This window comes from Corvus moneduloides, chromosome 27 (assembly GCF_009650955.1).
Source record: "Corvus moneduloides isolate bCorMon1 chromosome 27, bCorMon1.pri, whole genome shotgun sequence".
NCBI lineage: Eukaryota > Metazoa > Chordata > Aves > Passeriformes > Corvidae > Corvus > Corvus moneduloides.
The window spans coordinates 4990536-5009372 of NC_045502.1; the positions used below are offsets into that span (position 1 = coordinate 4990536).

Below are 18837 nucleotides of genomic sequence, written 5' to 3' on the forward strand. Positions count from 1 at the left end.
CTGCTCAAACTCCCAGATAATTAGGAAGATGCAGATGTTGCTCTCTGACACTAAAAACCAGTACCAGTCACACTTCAAGCAACCACATGATTCACAAAAAGAAAGAATTAATAAACATTATCATACCACGTATCTCCACTACCATTCACAGTGTTGCATGCCATAGTTTCAAATGCAAATTAGTACACAGCAAAGTTTAATACAATCTTTTTTGAATCTCATCGTAATTTTCTTTCTTGTTATTTCAGTAGTGAAGAACAGAAACATATAAACTGCTCCTGAAGTTAAAAACTAGAACATGCAAGTATTTAACATCACACATCAGTGTCTTCCCAGCTCTGAGACTAGATGCACTACTGTGACCATAGCAGCTACCAAACCAATATTCAGGATGTGGCTATCTGCTTATCATCACAACTGCTGAAGAATTAAGGAAAAACCTCACATTTATTAGAAGAAGAGAAAAATAGAAAATAGAGTATTTTTAAACTACTTATACAACCTTTATTTCCCCTGTCCCTCTGATAGTAACTATATTTTATAGCAACTAAAAATAAGGATACTAAATGCTCTACTTTAAAAGAAAACAAATGCTTTCTCAGCTCATGAAGATTTTATCTCAAAAGACTGTCACTCACAGAATTATAGAAATCTAAATATTCCCACTTGCCTTGCATTATAATATGAACCACCCAGACTGAAGTTATTAACAAATGAGAATTTTTCATGCTGGAGGTCAGCAGCTAATGGGACGAGTACCAGTGAATTACCTATATGCAAATTTATCCTAGCAGAATGAGACAGCTGTACCCAGGACAGTTTAAAAAGTTAACACTGAAAAGTTAACATTCCAAATTAGTATCTTGCTAAGCTTCTTAAGTGGGACTGGTATAGGCAAAAGTCACCTCAGGATCTAATCCTAGGCATCCACATCTGTGGAGCTCTAGATGAAAAGGAACAGCAACCTCTATTGGCAAACATCTGTCAATGTGTATACAGACACATGCTCTACCCTGCTCCATAAGGAGTTAAAGTACCCAGAAAAAGAATGCTTTAACTACTCTGAGACTCTATGTGACCCATGCTGCTAGCAAACCATCCCACATTTTATTGTTTTCACAGTCCACATGTTTTACCAGCTATTTAACAGTTCTGACAGGACTAAAGCCACAGACCTCAAGGTTTTTTAGCCACCTTAACCACTCACACTCCCTTTTATGTTATCCTTCAGCTCTCTTGAGGTCAGTTGTCCATAATTTTCAAGCAGCAGAAACCAAGCACATTAGCTTCTGTGACAGACTGACTCATCTGAAGTCTGCATTTCTTGTTGTTATTTTGTTGCTGGGGTGGTGGCTTTGTATTTGTTTAAATGTCTTTCACAGATTTGGTACTTACTGCCAGACACTGACAATTTAACTTTACCTGCAGCGCTTGTTCCTGAATATCTCGAAACAACTCCATGTCTTTTTCATTTAACACATCCTGGCTTCCAAAAAAACGCTCCTCCGTTTCTTGTTTTCCATCCCAGCCATCCTGATTGTCTGTAAATGAGAGAGAAAATTGTCTTCACCTACATTTACAAGAGTATTTGCTTTTAGTGCAGTGACAAACAACATCTGGCTGTATTCACACACTGTGCCAGATTTTTTTTGATGGGATTTTCTGTTCAGATTTGGGACCACAAAGGAAGAACAGGTTCTAGATTTGGGACCATGTAAGTAGTACTGTCCTATATTTAAGCAGGTCCAAATGTCGCCACCTAGATAGTCATAGTACCATGAAGGCATCAATGGCTTACCACTAAGCCTGCTTTTCACAAACAAGGATCACAACTATTTACATGCCATATCTGGTAAAACCAAAACCAGGACACCTGCATTTATCACCTTAGAAATACCCCTTCAACAAAAACAAACAAAGAAACCCAAACAAAAAATCCAACAAAACCCTCTATGCACTTCACCTCACTCCCAAAGCATTAAGTCACGTTGCTGTTCTTCCAGCACCAGCCAGGTCAATGCAGATAACTATTCTAAAGCTGTAAATATAGTATTTTATTGTGGAATATTTTCCACTGCCTGCTCAGGAACAACTCAGAACCATTCAACAAAACTGTAAATATCTGAATACAGAAATTAAATAAAGGTCCAGTCATAGATAATATCTTAAGCTAGAAAAGCAAAAAAAACCAAGGAAAGCAGAACTGCACTCTAAAGGGAAGGGATAGTTTTCAGCAAGAAGATGCCAAGCCACACAAACAGGCTCCTGTACGGCTGAGAAAATTAGGAAACATTTGCACGCATCCATAGATTGGAAACTCATGGGTCTATCCGACTGGCTTTAGTTATTTATTTTCCATTTCATACTTCTACCTTGCTGCTCTTAATTCTCATGAACCGCTGCCTATGTAATTTCTTTCCAATGTGACATTATTTAGCCCATTTCCTAGGGCTGTCTGCAAGCACCTCCTTACCAATGGGCATTCTACCTCACCGTAATCATTTAACCCCTCATCACACCTTGCCATCATATCTAAAGAGGCTAAGGTCTCTAGGATCACTTCCTTTTTCCAGCTCGTACTCTACCTCAATGCACCAAAGGTAAGTGCATTTCAGTGTTAACTTTCAGCTCAAAGTTTCCAGCCTCTAACAATTCCAGTCACTTCAACATCCTAGCCTTTGAACACTTGCTTGGTATACAGGATACTTACATTGGCAGGGTGAAAGATCTTTACCTGTGGGCCATTCTGAAGTGCTAGATTTCCTGGTACCCTTTTTCCTGATCCTATACTGCTGAGAATAGTCTACCACTTCTCCTCGAGCTTTTCGTCCATCAGGGGAGGGAGTGAAGAATTTAGTAAGGCCATCTATAAGCCCTTTGGTTTTCTTGTTAAACTTCAAGGTGTTGCTGCCATCTCTGCAGAAGTCCAAGACATCTGCCTGCTCCAGGTATCCTCCTTCTGATGATGCTGACTGGCTGGACAGAGCGATCTTACGCTTCCGACCCCGACCAGGACCAGTGCGAACTTTGCTGAAAGGACCTTTTGATCTAAAAGATGAGAAGGGGAAAGATACGGTCAGAAGATGTGGTAAGGTGGTCTACCATCTTCTCTAACATATTTATCAGCCACACAGAACGTGAGCTGAAGAATTTAATAATACAGGAGTCATCAAGAGTCTGCGTACCCTAGAGGAGCCAGGATTTAAACATCTCAGTAGAAGTACTGCACTATTTTTCTCTACATTGAACATTATGTCAAACTAATTTGAGTATAAACAATAGATTTTCACCAAATTTAACAACAGTAAATTTTAAAATCAGTAACCAAAATGAATACATTGCACAGAAGGCTTCAATTTACGCAATCCTTAAACATTTACACTTGTCATTTGCCATAGTTCTCGTACTGATAGGAAATTGTTGTAGGAATTTCACAGAATGTTAATACATGAAGGATGCACCTAGTAGCTAAGAACCTACACCACTGATGGTCACCTTAGCTGAAAACAGCGTTGCTCTCCAACCAGCTGCCATCTTTAAGACTGCAAATTCCAAAACTCTGTTGAGATGGAAGTATCAAAAGGTGTCTGGATGTGGGGTATGGGTAGTGGTGAACACAGTGATGCTGGGTTAATGACTGGACTCGATGATCTTAGAGGTCTTTTCCAACCTAAATGATCCTATGATTCTGTGAGATAACTTCTCAGAAGGAGTGCCGTAGACTGACTGACTATTTTTAGCTACAGTCCTTTCAGCTATGGAGGATAGAAGTAGGCAGCTTTTCCCCAAGAAGACAAACTATAGATCTTTGCACTATTCTGATATATTTTGCAAGTGAAATGATGGAACAAAGGCAAAAAAACCTGTGAATCAATCATGAAATAATAGTTAAAAGGGACAAAAGAGTAGAAGCAGATAGCTAGTTTTCCTTTAGTTCCTCTGAATTATACTGAGAGTTCTTCTATGCAAAGTTATTGTACTGACTGAAAGAAAATATCATGTTTAATACAGACACTCCCTCTGTTTTTAGAAGCATTAAATTTTGTAAGGTTGTTTTCCAGAACATCCTCTGGTGCTATTGGTTAGAATCAAGTGGTGGTTCCACTGTTTTTTTAAGCTGATTTGATATCCAAAACAGAAGTTCTTGTGACATGCTCCTTCACTGTTTTGCATCCTGAAGAGTCCATAGTGCTGCATCACAAACAGCACTGTACAGCAATCTTAATTCAAGGAAATTGCTTTGGCTGAACAGTTCTCCAAAGAATTCCTGCCCAGCCAAATCCAATTCCCTGACAACTAGATAGTTGCCCCACAACAACCATGACAAGGCTGCAGCAACACAATCTGTCTCAGCACAATGGAGTTCTCCACAAATGTAGAAACACGTGGAATGGAAGCAGAAAGCGGACAAATATTTTCTGGCAGCAGTGTCAGTTTAAATACACGTCAAACAATCTCATATGCTTTCTTGTGATTACTTAATTTCTTTAAACAAGGTTCTTGGGAAATGTAAAGCAAGGCAATTATGCTGGAAGAAGGAGCCATCCAGCAAAAAAGATTACATGAACAGGAAAATTCAGGAATTTGACTATAAGGAATAGTTCAAAAATAAACAGTAAATTACTACAAAGAGTCAAAAATCTTGGCCAAAAGAAGCACTAAGGTTACTTCTAGTCTTTCACAGCCCTTTTCAGGAAATTTGTAGTAAAGAATAATGAACAGCTCTTAATTGTAAAAGAAAAATTCTCACGAAGTAGACAAGAGACTTCAGAAATACCCACTGTCCTACGGAATCTCACATCTTCCTTTTCCTTATAGAGACTTACGCTGTATTTTGATTCTTTAACCTGTTTTTGGGACGTCCTATTGGGTTAGCATAGCGTCTTTTTATCTGTGCTGCCTTCTTCTGTAAAAGTTTTCTTCCTTTCTTCCGTGGTCGACATATTTGACATATCCACATACCTATAAGACACAAGTCCCCATCACCGAATGCAAGAGACATCTATATAGGACAAAAGGGAGAAATACAGTCCACAGGCCTTCTGAGATTAAGGGTAGGAACAGTACCAAAGGCACTGATTATCACATATACGTGCAAGAAGAATTATGTGCATGCTTCAACAATCTGAACTCAAGTCCTGTTAATACTCCCCAGCCCCCACAGAGTTACAAACCCAAAGGAAGTCTCCTTAATCGGCAGCATATCATCAGAAAACCTTGATTTAATGGTTAATTATCCCATTATCTGCTCACTTCTATACTACTTCCAACTATCTTACACACAAAAGTTTTCTTCTAACTACCAAGGAAGAATCTTCCATACATAATCTGCTTTCTGATTGGAAAGAGAAGTTCACTTGTCCAGAATACTCTACTGTCCAAATGGATATCACTTCAAAAACATAGATGTTATCTCTTTCTTTTGTACAAGGCTATTCATGCAAATGAAAGCTGATCATCTTAATCTGTAGGGATCACTTCTATTCCTTCAAACATCAAGAATTTTTTTTCAAAACCCTTCACAGAGAGTAATGTACAGGGAACAGGAGACAGTGAAAAACCTGGATGTGAAGTTCTGAACCTTCTTTGGTTTCTAATACTTGAAAGATAATTCCATACAAAAATGAGCTATATGTAGCTAAAAGAGGACCAAATAAGTGGAAGCTCTGCCTGCCCACTGATCTCTTCCAACACCATCTTAAATTATCCTTTTCACCACAAAGTCCTCACCTTTTGGCATCCTGGTAAGAGGAGGATCACAGCATTCCATGTGAAAGCCACGGTCACAGGAGTCACAAAATAGCATGTTATCCTGTTGAAGACACATAATCTCTCTTTATATGTGCATCAGCATCAAGCCCTCCATTAATTTCAGAGGACAGGCACATAATTTTACACTACGAACAATTCAAGGTATTTCGCAGGTCTCAGAAAGACTACCAGACTAAAATAAAATCTAGAGATATTTGTCTCTAAAATAATTTTATTTTGTAGTTTAACGTAACAGCCAACAAACTGGCATCATCTTCATTCAATCCATACTCCACTATACTCACAGCATTTTTCCCTTGATCTCTACAGGAGCTGCACGTTTTGCATTCAATACACTGCCACCGCAAGGCTTTCACTCGAACTGTCAGCTCTGGAGAGAACTTCAAACAGGACGGATGACCTGGAGAAAAAGGAGAACACTTTACTGGTAAAATCATTATACTTCTGTTGATGGTCATAGATAGCTCACAGAGAGACAACTTTATCAATTATGTATTACCATGCAGAATTTTGGTTGTCCAGATACTCCTATTTTTAGGTGCTTCTATTCTTACCTACTTATAACACAAACCAGTACCCTAGATAGCAAATGGCAGGCCCACATACAAAAGAACACAAAGGTAATTCTTCATAATTGAATTGAGAAACATGGTGAAACTGGTCTTCATTGCCACATTTTAAAAAAAAACCTTCCAGGAGCCAAATGAATTATTTGTGCTAGGTTAACTTAGCTGTCTCCCCTCTGGGAGCCTAAGATTCAGTTGTATTGTATGAACTAGCTGTACTGTATGCCACAGAAGCATATTCCTCACGTCTGGGTCAGCAGGAGTGACTACACCAGACTTCTCTGTCTTAAGTGGTAAGATTCTTACTAGATGCATACTCCCTCTGTGCATTGGGCAGCACCAGGCAGTGTGTGGGCTCTTCTGTCTCAAGGGAAGGGACAGTACCAGCAGCCCTGTAAATGGTCACCTACCACTGTTGCCACAGTCAGCACAAGAGATGAGCTCTTCAGGTTTCTTCTCCCGATTTTGCTCTTTTGTACCAAGGCAGAAACTGCAAATTGGAATTGGTTCAGCAACCGGCTGTGAGGAGAACAGAGAGTAAGAGCACTGGGTATCTCAAGGGAGCAAACTGTAATACACAAAATGACACAGACGTTTATATATATCACATAAATGTGATGTAATACACATCATGTCTCAAAGATTTTACTTGGTTCTCACATTCAATACAGCACTGACTGAATAGAAGTTAATACTCCAAAGAACAAAATCTGTACAACTGTTAACACTGTTATGAAAAACGAAAATAAAAATCTTCCTGCAAAAAATTATGTGAGTATGCTATTTAGCAATCACAAGCAGATAAAAAGGTGTGCTCTCTGTGAAAAAGTTATGGGGGGAGTTAAACATTGTGTAGCGAAAAATATGCTTTTAATATGAGGCACAGCACTAGCAAAGTAACCAATAGATATGAACTAGCCAACAATACATTTGGCCAGAAATAAGCAGTACATTTTTAAACTTAAGGACTGACACTCTACAACAGCCTCATCTAAGATGTAGCAACTGCAATAATTGTTTTAAAGTGGTACTCAGTCAACTAATAAGAGTGAAAGGATGGCCTAATTTAACATTAAGTACTGGATTTCATGATCTAGCAAATTATTTCTAATCCACTTCTGCATTTAAATCCTGTGATTTATAGTTTCCAGAGAAAAGATGTACACAAAATTTAATTTAAAAGTACAATAAAAATATGCTGAAACCACATTTAAAACACTGGAAATGGGAATAACATTAGATTACGGCAAGTTCTGAGAAACATTCTTTGTATAGCTGTATCAAGTTACAGTTAGTGATTTCACACATACCTTTTCAGAATCTATTCTGCAGGTACATATGTGTGTACTGTTAATTATTGCATGGAAGCCCGTACCAGAAAAACTTCAAGCACCTTTACTCTGCCTAAGCCAAAGCAAAAGCTGTATCCAGAATAGCTTCTTGCAGGAATCAGTAAATAAATCAAATATCAATTTGTTTACATTACTGTAACACAGAAACTGAAAATTTGAAATCTCTACCTTTTGCTCAGTGTACAGACAGAGCACACACGGTACACTTTCAGTCTGAGATGTGGTCCTTAAAGCACCCACTAGATGGAAACAATCTGAACACCTTAGGAAATCTGCTGTTTCAAAATTAAGCCACACAACAGGAAAGAAAGCCTGACATTCCTCATTTAGAACACAAGTATTTATATTAGCCTTTGGGGAAATCCCAAATGATGCTGAAGTATAAACTAGTATGAAATCACCTGCCCATCAAACTACTTCAGTTTGGAATACGTTCACAGGATTAGTTAATTGAAGGATTGCAGTTTCTGCTCCTTTTGAGAAACAGAGAAAACAAGACACACTGTAGATAGTTATGCCAAGCATACTAATCATTAATATCCAAATGGGAAGGGGAAGCTAGCATCTTCACTGCCCACAGGCAGTATCTTTCCAGCCATAGTCACCCCAGCAACATCAGCTGAAATCAGCTATGCAGGGATTCCCCATCCTCTTTTAACAGAGAGGAATCTTCTGTACACAAATTGTTCTCTTTTTGTTCATGACTGGACTCTAGGTGCCAGACAGTTAGCTGCTTCCAGTCAGTAAGAGGTTTACTGGGGAAAAAAACCCTGTGTAGGAAGGGTCAGTCAGTGCTTTAATTTCTCTGGATTCAAGATTTCAGGAACTACTTTTACTTTCTGCCTTTTGAAAGGAAAGCTGCAACATTCATGCAACTTTTCAGGGGAGAAATAAGATTATTTCACATATCCTCTGCAGGAAGTTCACGAGCAATTTATTTCATCAAATAGAGTTTTACAGACAGTCAACAGCCTAAGATAGTCTTTCTTATCTGTTCGAGCCAGTATTTGTGCATACCCTGTTCATCCCTACAGTCCTTCAAATTTGGATGCCCAGATGTAAACACTGTCTAGGTTTGGAAGAGCCAGATGAAAGACTATCCTCCACAGCTTCAGTGTTTCCTCTATTTACCACCCCTGGCAAGCTGCAAGCAAACACTTTATCACTTTTAAAAAAAAACCCAAAACATCTACAGTTTAGGGGAAGGCTCTACTAGAATTCAAAATGTTTTAGAATAATTCATTAAATTGGAACAATTTTGAACGTAGGGATCAGGCTACTCCTCCAAAGCCTCTGTGTGAGACTGTTATGCTAAGCATGGAGAGATTTCACTGCTGCTGTGTTTGTTCCGCAAAGAACATCCTGGCAAGTGAAAAATGCAAGCACACAATGAAAGATTCGTGAAAACAAGACTGGAAGCAGGCAGCTCCGTTTCATACTGCAAATTTTTGGCAGACATTCAACTCCTTCTGCTGTTTTGCTCACAAGCACATCTATCTGTGTGATGTCACCAGATTCAGTGAGGGAGGGAGCCAGAACAAATCGGGGCTGACAGTGTCTTACAGCCTGCCAGCCTCTCAGCACATGTTGTTACTATACAAAGGGTTTCTAGAAACCAAATGTGCCTTAAAGATTCACAGACTGTACGCTCTCCTAAAGGCGACTACAGAGAAGTGCCTATGGAAAAAGTGTGTGTGTGTAGTAATTCTACAATCTCAGTTTTGGCCAACCCATCTGCTTTGTAGTCTTCTTAATTTAGGAAAAGTGAGGTTAGGAAACGCCTCAGAACTCACAGCCAAGTCTGCAGGCCACGGTGTCACAATGGTCACTTGTCAGTAATGTTAAAGCACTTTACAGACATTTTAATACCATCTGGGGCTCACTAGATACCATGACTGTCTTAGTCTCATCATCACATATACCCTTCCGGTAGTCATAGTGGCTGTGGTTGGAATCGAGTGGGTATAGAATTTAAACCAGCATAAAAGAAACACATACGCTCACACCAACTTTTTTTTGCTTTGCTCTTTAAGATCCCTCGAATGTGAAGCCTCCTAGGAGCAATGGTAGATGGCTTCCGAGAATTCACACTAGGTAATGCTTTTTTGTGCGTCTATTTCTGAGCAAGTGACAAATCATTACTCCTCATTTCAAATAGCCCATTCTGTCACAAAAGTCTCCCTCAAAAGCTGAAGCTCCTGGCAAGAGCAGATGAACCAGAAAAGACAGAGGGAAAGTACAACCTACACCACACACAAAAAAAATATTTTAAACATGAGGAAACATGTTTCAGTGAGCAGGGCATCACAAAGGCTGGATTCCATGCCTTTTGGATCAGTGGCTGGAGAGGAAAACTGCTTCAGTTCCATGCCTCAAAATCAGAGCCAATGAATTTCATATTGTCAAAGTAATTTTACAAATTGTGTGGACTTTTTTGCTTTATATAGAGAAAACTGCAGAATTTAGAAAATACTATTCAATAATATCAACTTGTAGCAGCAATGACTAATAACTAACCCTTCTTCTATATAAGTTACCACATCTCAACTCAATGTTCCCTTCCGACAGTATGGTGAAGAAAAAGTATGAAGCAACTTAGAGTAAAAACAGAAATCTCTTAAAATACTGTTTTTACTCAAGAAAACAATGCTAAATATATTTAAATACACCCAAGAAAAGCTATTACCATAACACACGTATGTGTGTTTGTCTCTGTAAATGGATATTGTCTCCAATTCACTTGTTGAATCTCACTTGAAAGGAAGAAGCATATTTATATGGCAAAATGATGGCCTAAAACATGAGACAACATTAAAACAAATATAAGGGAGAAAAGATAAAATAGCATACAGAAGAAAGGAACAAGCATGAAATACATACCTCTTCTTAAGAGAAACATATAGGGTCATTTAAATAGAAAAATTAAAGGACATTTAAAATAGGTGCTGCCGTTTGAGGAAGGACTAATACAACGGAGAGAAAATCTGAAATGCTGCTGCAAGAGTAGAGTCAAGTGCAAAGGCCAATAGCTTGGATATTAGTGAGGTATCTACAGGCTGAATTTTATGCAGTGATTATTGACATCTGGAAACCAATGCAAAAAAGCAAGGTGAGTATTATCTGGGGCTGGCATTCAAACCGAAGAAATTATCTTACTATCAGACATGCACAAGGTAAAAACTTCACAGAATGTCAACGGGAAATGCTTAGACAGTCAATTGTTAGTCCCAGAACTAACAAGTCCTCTAATCAGAGGATTAAAAGGACTCAAGATTTGTTAGTCACAATCAGAATCACATGCCAAGACTTCCTGACTGCAAACTCAGGGTGGTGAGGGGAAAGAGAGGCTCCAATTTCTTTCTCTGCAGTATAAACTCCCTTCACTTGCCATTGATTCAGGAACCTAGCAGTTCAAGTTACTGAAGTTTTCTTTACCCAAAGTTATATCCTGTGAGCTCTCACCTACATTTTGTTCCAGCCTCATAATTTTCAAGAAAATATAGGATGCTGTCTTGGGAGTGACAGATTATTTTACTCTATTTGAGATCAAAAGATATTTCTAAGAAGTCACAGACTTCCACAGCTGCTAAAGGAAGACACACCCCTCGAATCAAGAGCAAGCTAAAATCTTAATTCCTCTCACTGAAAAAAACCTCGCATTCCACAATACTTTGATTATCACAAAAAGTAAGGAACTTCAACATTGACTTTGATTTCTAGAAACAAAGTTACTTTGGGGATGAGATTTTTGTTAACATCTAAGTAATGTCTATGCGTATAGGTAATTATTCTATCTTTAAATATTGTACACTGCTTTACTTCAAGATTAGCAGCATCCCTGTAAGAATGGAAAAGACTTCCGTTAGAAAATGTAAAAAAGTATTTAACAGAATGCAGGGCCCCACATAAACATGATACCAGAGAAGACACAAAAGGAACTGTCAATGAGCATTTCATGCACATTACAGATCTCTACCTGATTCAAGGCTGCTACTTGTAGTTTACCCAGGATACCCGCAACAAGTTCAACTATGAAACCAAATCCTACTTAGTTTTTGAAACTTCACCACTTTGAGCACAAAATGAAGAGAACAAAAGAAGCATTCTACACATAAGTCTTCACTATCAAGATTCACTGCTCAGTATAAACTCTTGACAGTAAGATTTACCCAAGTCCCATGTTCTTGACCCATAGTCATTCCACGCTATTCTCTCTCCCTGCACTGTCTGCAGAGACACAGACCATTCTCACCTGGGCAGCCTTATACAGCAAGTGTGGCAAAACCCCAAACACATGCAGATAAAAGCTTTTCCAAACAGGTCTGTTGCTGAGAGACCACCCATACAAAGGTATCTTGAATTTGCAAAGCCAAGTGAAGTCAGTCAGAACATTTCATGGTTGCATATTTTGAAGAAAAAAAAAACAATTGGTGGCAGCACAAAGCAAGTGCATCTACTTGTTCCTGAGATTGCACTAAATATTTTGCATGCAGCTTAATGATTAGCAGCTTCTGAAGCTCAGTCATTGCAATGCTCAGCAGCAGAATTACTTTCTTTCCTTCCATGCACACCTTCAAGAAATTCACTGTTAGTCCAGACAAGTTCAGAGATCCAACACTACAATCAGAACGCTCATTACTAAATATCCAGAACTGAGTCTCAAAGACTGAGGAGAAACCTAATGCCTGGGAGAAGCTGTATACTGTTCATGAATTCTAAATTACGTCAAACCTATACAAACACTCATCTAAAGGCTGTATCTGACACCAGTTTTTCTGGACTTTTAAGATTAGATGGGACAGTTCAACAGAAATGGGGAGAAATGCGTAGAACTGGTAACTTCTTTTATAATTCAGAACACCTTTAGTTTTGACAAAATTTTCATTTTACACACTGATAAGTGGAGATAGAATGGTGACTCAGCTTACTGCTAAAGGTTCAAAAACGAGCAAAGATTCTAGGAAATGAAGGGGTCCAGTCTCATATTTTTAATAGCACTTGTGCAGGCATTTAACTTTGTACCAAGACCCATAATTTGTTCTATTCAGTTTTCTGAAATACAGTGAACTAATAGAGGTACTGGTAATTAAAAGTTTTAGTAATTCGTAAGTCTTCACAGAAACACGTTTGGAAGATTCTGTATTTTCAAACCAGAAGTTGTTCATGAATAAGTCCACAGACTGGTTAACTGACTTTCAAAAGTACCTCAAAACAAGCAAATATATTACAAATGGGATTCTGTTTCCTACTCAAGAGTCATTCTTCTTGGACACCCTTCTCCCTCCTTTCTTTTCCATCTCACTACAAGTCCAGATTTACCACAATAGCAGTAACAATGGGGAGACTGCCAGATTCTTGAACAATGAAACAAGCAGTAAGTTACAACTTCTCATCCAATGCCAGAAGCAGTATTAGTAGCTGCTCAAAGGAAAGGTGCTCATACAGTCAGAAAAATACTGGCGAGGACAGAAAAATTAAGTCAGATTTACACACGAAATACAAAGGAAACCTAAACAGGTGAACTAGAGGCCAACATGACTTAACTCACTAGGATAAATGCAGTTTGAAATCCTTGAACAAGTAAATACCCACCTACTTCACAAAGACTGAAGGACTCAGCAGTCTGTCACACATAGTGTTTGTTCACCAGATTTTGTTGACTGAATGTTTGAATTTAAAATTTTAAGAACATGGAACCTATTTTTCAACTACAATGGCAGTACTTCATTTAATAACTATTGCTTTTTAACTGTTTTTTCCACCACCATTACAACTTGAGATGAAATTGCTGGGAAACTAGGAGAAAAGCAGGGACAGAATGACCTGTCTCATTCTCTCTGCTGTTTCTTCCCTTCCTGTATAACAAAGCCAACACTGGAATCAAACTGTTGTTTCTTTATCAACATTCTCCATCATCCACTCTCCTCCCTGTCTGACTAGCCTTTAAAGCTCTGTAGTAAATACAATTCCTTTATTAACCAAACTTCAGAGAGATGTCATTCCATATCTGTCAATAATCTACCGGACAGAAAGGACTGACAACAGGGATCCAGCCACCGTATTGGACTAGTCTCCTCCGTTTTAATCTGTTATCCTATACTCAGCTTCTGCTGAAATTGTGTCAGAGAACACTGTTAAAAAGACTTCCTCCACAGCAGTATCCATTGACACAGGTACTCATCACAGCATCTGATGTCTTCCCACAGTGACAAGCTTTGCCTCTAAGTTGCCATGACTCCAGACACTGCCAGAGCCACTCTTGGTACCATTCAGCCCCATTCCACGCTAAATGCATCAGCTCATCGCATCCATTCACAGGTGCCCATGGCAATAACATTTAGGACCTGCTTACATTTGCTCAATTACTAAGAGCTACTTCACCTGTTCACTAATCGAGTGAATAAAGTTCAAAGTAATTTTTTAGCACTTGGGTTTCCAGGGTTACACAGTGTACAGATGGAGGCCATCTGTTATCAACCACAAGGTGTTTTTTAGACAGAACTACAGACTTCTCTTCCCCAGAAGCAGCTGGAAGAGAGTGAATCCTAATCTTCCTCCAGCTGGGAGCCCGAGCTTGAAGAACGCCCTTGGAGAGATGGGTGAGCTCTCAATATATAATTACAGTGTTCTGGTTGCAGATCATTTATGTACTCCGCCCCACACAAATCAATCCACAAATAACTTCTGTACCAGTAATTGCACAGTTCTTTCATTTAAGACATGGAATTAACAATTATTAAAACAGGCACAATATAGCAATAGTTATCGTATGCTTAAAGGCCTTCAAAACAACTATGATGCCCTCAAAGCATACAAACTTTCTAGAAAGACACAAGAAGTTTTGCTTCACGTGAGTTTACGAGTGCACACTGGGATCTAGAACTACTACTGGCAAGAGGGAAGGCCTGAAGGATGCTGCATGTATAACAGCCCGGAGTTAAAGTGATTGATAAGTACCTACAGATGTAAATAGCAACACAAAACTAGGAAACAGACACACCTTAAGGAACATGCAAGACAGCAGCACAGGGAATCTGTGTTAAATATTACCCCTACTTTTCAGCCACAGAAGTTCCTCTTATTTTTTTTTCAGGAAGCACTTCCATTTTGGCTTTATACCCTCACCTGAACTGCAGGATAATACTAAGATACTTACTTAAAGGTTGCTACAGCCACAGACAGTTTTAACTGACATAAAAGACAGTTTCAAGGACAGTGCAAATGGAGCTCAAATAATATCACCTGTATTTTCCTTCTAATTGAGGAAGAAACAGTCCTACTGTTGTCCTGAGATCAAATTTCAGATGCTCTGGAAACTTCCAACACATATAGCAATTATTTCCACTTCTCTTTCAGTGAGTTGATACGTTATTGTTGGGTTTTTTCAATAATAATGATTTTACAGAAATTCTTACAGCCTTTTAACCTGTGTTCTGTAACAAGTGTCAACAAAACAAAAGCAGAGCAAGCTATCTTTAAGGCATCCAGCCTTAAGACCTGCAACTTACTACAGCCTAAGTTCCTCACGACGGTGTACCAGGAAAGAGCTCTTTGCTCTTAAACGTTATTAAATATTACTGTGTTGTAGTAGTCTCATAGGAGTGCAGTAATTTTTGCATTGTAGTAATTCTATAATAACTATTTAACGGTTGTGCTGGTTTTGGCTGGGATAGTGTTAATTCTTCTCATAGTAGCTGGTATGGTGTTGTGTTTTGTAGGATGAGAATACTTTGGATAACTCACTGATGTTTCAGTTGTTGCCGAGTAGGACTTACACCAAGTCAAGGACTTTTTAGCTTCTCACCCCACCCACAGTGAGGAGGCTGGCAGGCACAGGATGCTGGCATGGGACACAGCCGGGACAGCTGACCCAGCCTGTCCAAAGAGATATTCTAGACCATATGGTGTCATGCTCAGTACATAAACTGGGGAGAAGCTGTCTGGGGGCTGCTGCTCGGGGACTGTCAGGCCATCAGTTGGCAGGTGGTGAGCAACTGCTTTGTGCATCACTTGTTTTGTATATTTTAATTATTTTACCATAGCTGTTATTATTTCCCCTTTATTTTCTGTCTTATTAAACTGTCTTTATTTCGACCCATGAATTTTACTTTTTTTTTTCTTCCAATTCTCTCCCCCATCCCACTCTGGGGGGGGAATGAGAGAGAGGATGCATGGCATTTTGCTGTCTGATGACAATAGTCTTTATTAACTGCAGCCATGTTGCAAAAGTCATGCATGCAAATGGTAAATTTAATTTTCATTTGTTAGATATTTTACTACTATTTTTGATAAATAGAACATGCAGGTAGTGAGATAACGTATTTTAGCATTTTGGAGTAGCAGCTGCAGCATTTATCAAAAGCTACTGCATTAATAAGGTAACAGTTTGCCTTAAGTTTTATTCAAGTACTACATTTGTATCTCCCACATATTCATTAGTTTTTCACTAAAGCTAGTATTCAAGCTGTGGCTGAGTTTCTTCTTCTAGTTTGACCACTGTACTACTAAATTTTAAAATCATGCTAAATGATCCCAAAGGAAGATATACCCTGCAGAAAAGACTGTCATAATACACAGTCATAATTCTTCTATAACCTCAAAACCATTAGTTTTGTAGTGACTAAAAGACATGATTAAAATTTTCAGCATGTAGCTAATATACCATGACCTTTATTTATTACCTAATAGTATTACCTTGTGCTCATTATCTCATGAGTATTGCCTTTTTTCACACTAAGTACCAAAAATTTTAAAAAGAGATGCTGTTCAGTTACACTTTTGTACATTGCCAATACAGTATCACTTGAACTACTAGGCACTATAGCCATATAAATAAACGGTGCTGTATCCACTTTCAGGAACTGTTCAGGAAGACAACCCCCAGCTTTTTTTTTCTTTGCAATGGCTGTGGCAACCTCTGGCCAGAGATGCGTTGTGTCAGTGTGAATAATATTAACTTCCTAAATCATCTCTACAGCACTTGCCACAATCAGAACAAACAAAAAATCAACCAAACAACACACCACCATGAATCCCCAAGCTAAAAATTTAATCGAGTGGTGGTGAAAGACCCTAAAAACTTTCATCGAGATACTTGCACCTTTTTCTTTCTGAATACTCATGTCAAGCCTTTCTATTCCCAAAGACATCTCAACAGCCAGCATATGTTAAAACAGGAACACTGATGATTCTGTTTCGCTGAAAAAAAAAATTTTGCCCCTATCTATCTAAAGATACATGACATTCATTTAAGGGTAAGTCATAGTTTCCAAAGCAGCACCAAAGAAATTTTTCGCCTGCCTCAGAAAAAAGCATTTAAAAAAATAAAAATTAGTAAGAAGTTTCAAGAAATGAAACTGTTCCTATGAACCAATACTAGAAAACAACAATTTTTCATCAAGAAAAAAAACCCACAAACTTCAAAAAGTAAAATTCCTGTTTCAGTCTGCAAGTGCAGCAACTACGCAGAAGGAAACAGAAGGCATCATCATACTTTAAAAAAATCTTTCATGCATATTTAATCAGGGGTTTGCTACAGAAACTACTGTTACGGTATTTTAGCTTCTAAAATAACTGCAAAGAAAGGAAAGGCCACTTCCCTAAAGCCTATGCATGCATGGTGCTTGAAACTCGAATTTAAGACAACTCTGCTTTTGTCAGCCATTGTCACTATCAGATAAGCAACTTTCAGCAGTGAGCTCTGCCCATCAGCAGGATTTTTTTTCTGTTTGCTTGTTTTCATCCAAGTAGCGTTTTTAGGCTAGGGATTTGAAAACCATAATGTCAGCAGCACACCATTACTACCCAGTAAACCATGACAACTTGCCAGGATTTTTGCCCTTGAACGCTATAATCTGGTATTCACAGAACATCGAGATGAAAAAGAAGATCTGAAAAAAACAAGTAATATTTACTAAACAAAGCTTCTGTGGTGCTGCGTTATGCTAAATTTGGTTAAAACACTTGAGCCTCAGCTTTATAGACCTCCTGCAAGGTATTCAGTTTTATAACACACAGTAAAAGACCCAGAATTGAATGTTCACTTCCAGGCATCTAACAAAGTGAAAACACTATCAGACAGGTAACTAAATGCAGCTGTGTGGATGCTACATTTAAATAAACGAAAAAATATTATTCCTTTAAGATTCATATATTTGGATCATATGATAAATGGAGAGTTCTTAAATGTATGTTAAAGATCAAAACAGTGTAAGGACAGAAGCTTAACAGCAGCAAATGAGACAGTTCATAAGGATTTCTCAGATTTGGGAGGTTGAACTTTTTTGTTCATGTTACTGCCAGTGCTCTTCTAAGAATCAAGGGAAACATCGTCACAATACTCCCAAAGAATTTGTACCAAGTATACTCCATTGAAGAAAAAAAAAAGGAAGAGAAAAAAAATCCCTCACCACTCTCAAGCACCCCGTAAGTCAAGCAAATCACTACAGCACAGTATGTCTCCTGCACCTGCATAAACTGGTTGAGATTTAACAGAAAGCAGTAGAGTGAAGGTCATTGCAGTGTCTGCACGGAAAAAACAACCAACCAAAACCAAACCAAAACCAAAAAATAAACTGTCTTAAAAATCCTAGAAAACAGGAACTTTGAGCTACCACTGACTTGCCAGTCAATTAATGCTGGCAGAACCTACATGTTTTAACATCGTATCTTCAAGATTACTTCAGAAACCAGTATGAAATTTGGCCTGAGTTACACAGCACAGAGATGGTACATGAAGAGCAGAAATCTAGGGTTAAACACAGATACACACAGACACAAAAGAACCAGAAGAATTTATTGAAGAAATCCCTTGCAAAATTTATATTTTTCCGAGGGGACAAAAAACAAATCCCAGACTAAATTCAGTATTTGTAGCAGCTCATACTACCATTCACCACTCTGATTCATAACATTTTAAGAAAAGCGCAGGGAACAATTCATCTCAAAGAATATCAAGCTGCTCCTGAGTTTCAGCACATTACAAGAAGGCTGATTAGGTTGTGAAACATACTGTGTTAATAATATGCACAGCTAATATTATCCACTGTTACCAGCACTCTCAATCCAGCCACCTCATGTGCCAGGTTTGTTTATATCCAGTTTTCATAACATTTTACAGCTATATTGATTTCATTGTAGATAAAGTT

General features: G+C 38.4%; 1 protein-coding gene across 2 annotated transcripts in view; it reads right to left on the reverse strand.

The window, feature by feature from the left end:
• The window catches only part of KAT6A (lysine acetyltransferase 6A), a 39253-nt gene that overhangs the window by 16104 nt on the left and 4312 nt on the right, over nt 1-18837 (reverse strand). For both annotated transcript variants that reach the window (XM_032091862.1, XM_032091864.1), the window contains 6 exons: nt 6749-6857; nt 6057-6172; nt 5731-5812; nt 4827-4962; nt 2735-3048; nt 1423-1541 (listed from right to left, as the gene is read on the reverse strand). In XM_032091862.1, coding sequence (XP_031947753.1) covers nt 1423-1541; nt 2735-3048; nt 4827-4962; nt 5731-5812; nt 6057-6172; nt 6749-6857 — 876 coding nt within the window. The remainder of the gene's footprint in view (nt 1-1422; nt 1542-2734; nt 3049-4826; nt 4963-5730; nt 5813-6056; nt 6173-6748; nt 6858-18837) is intronic.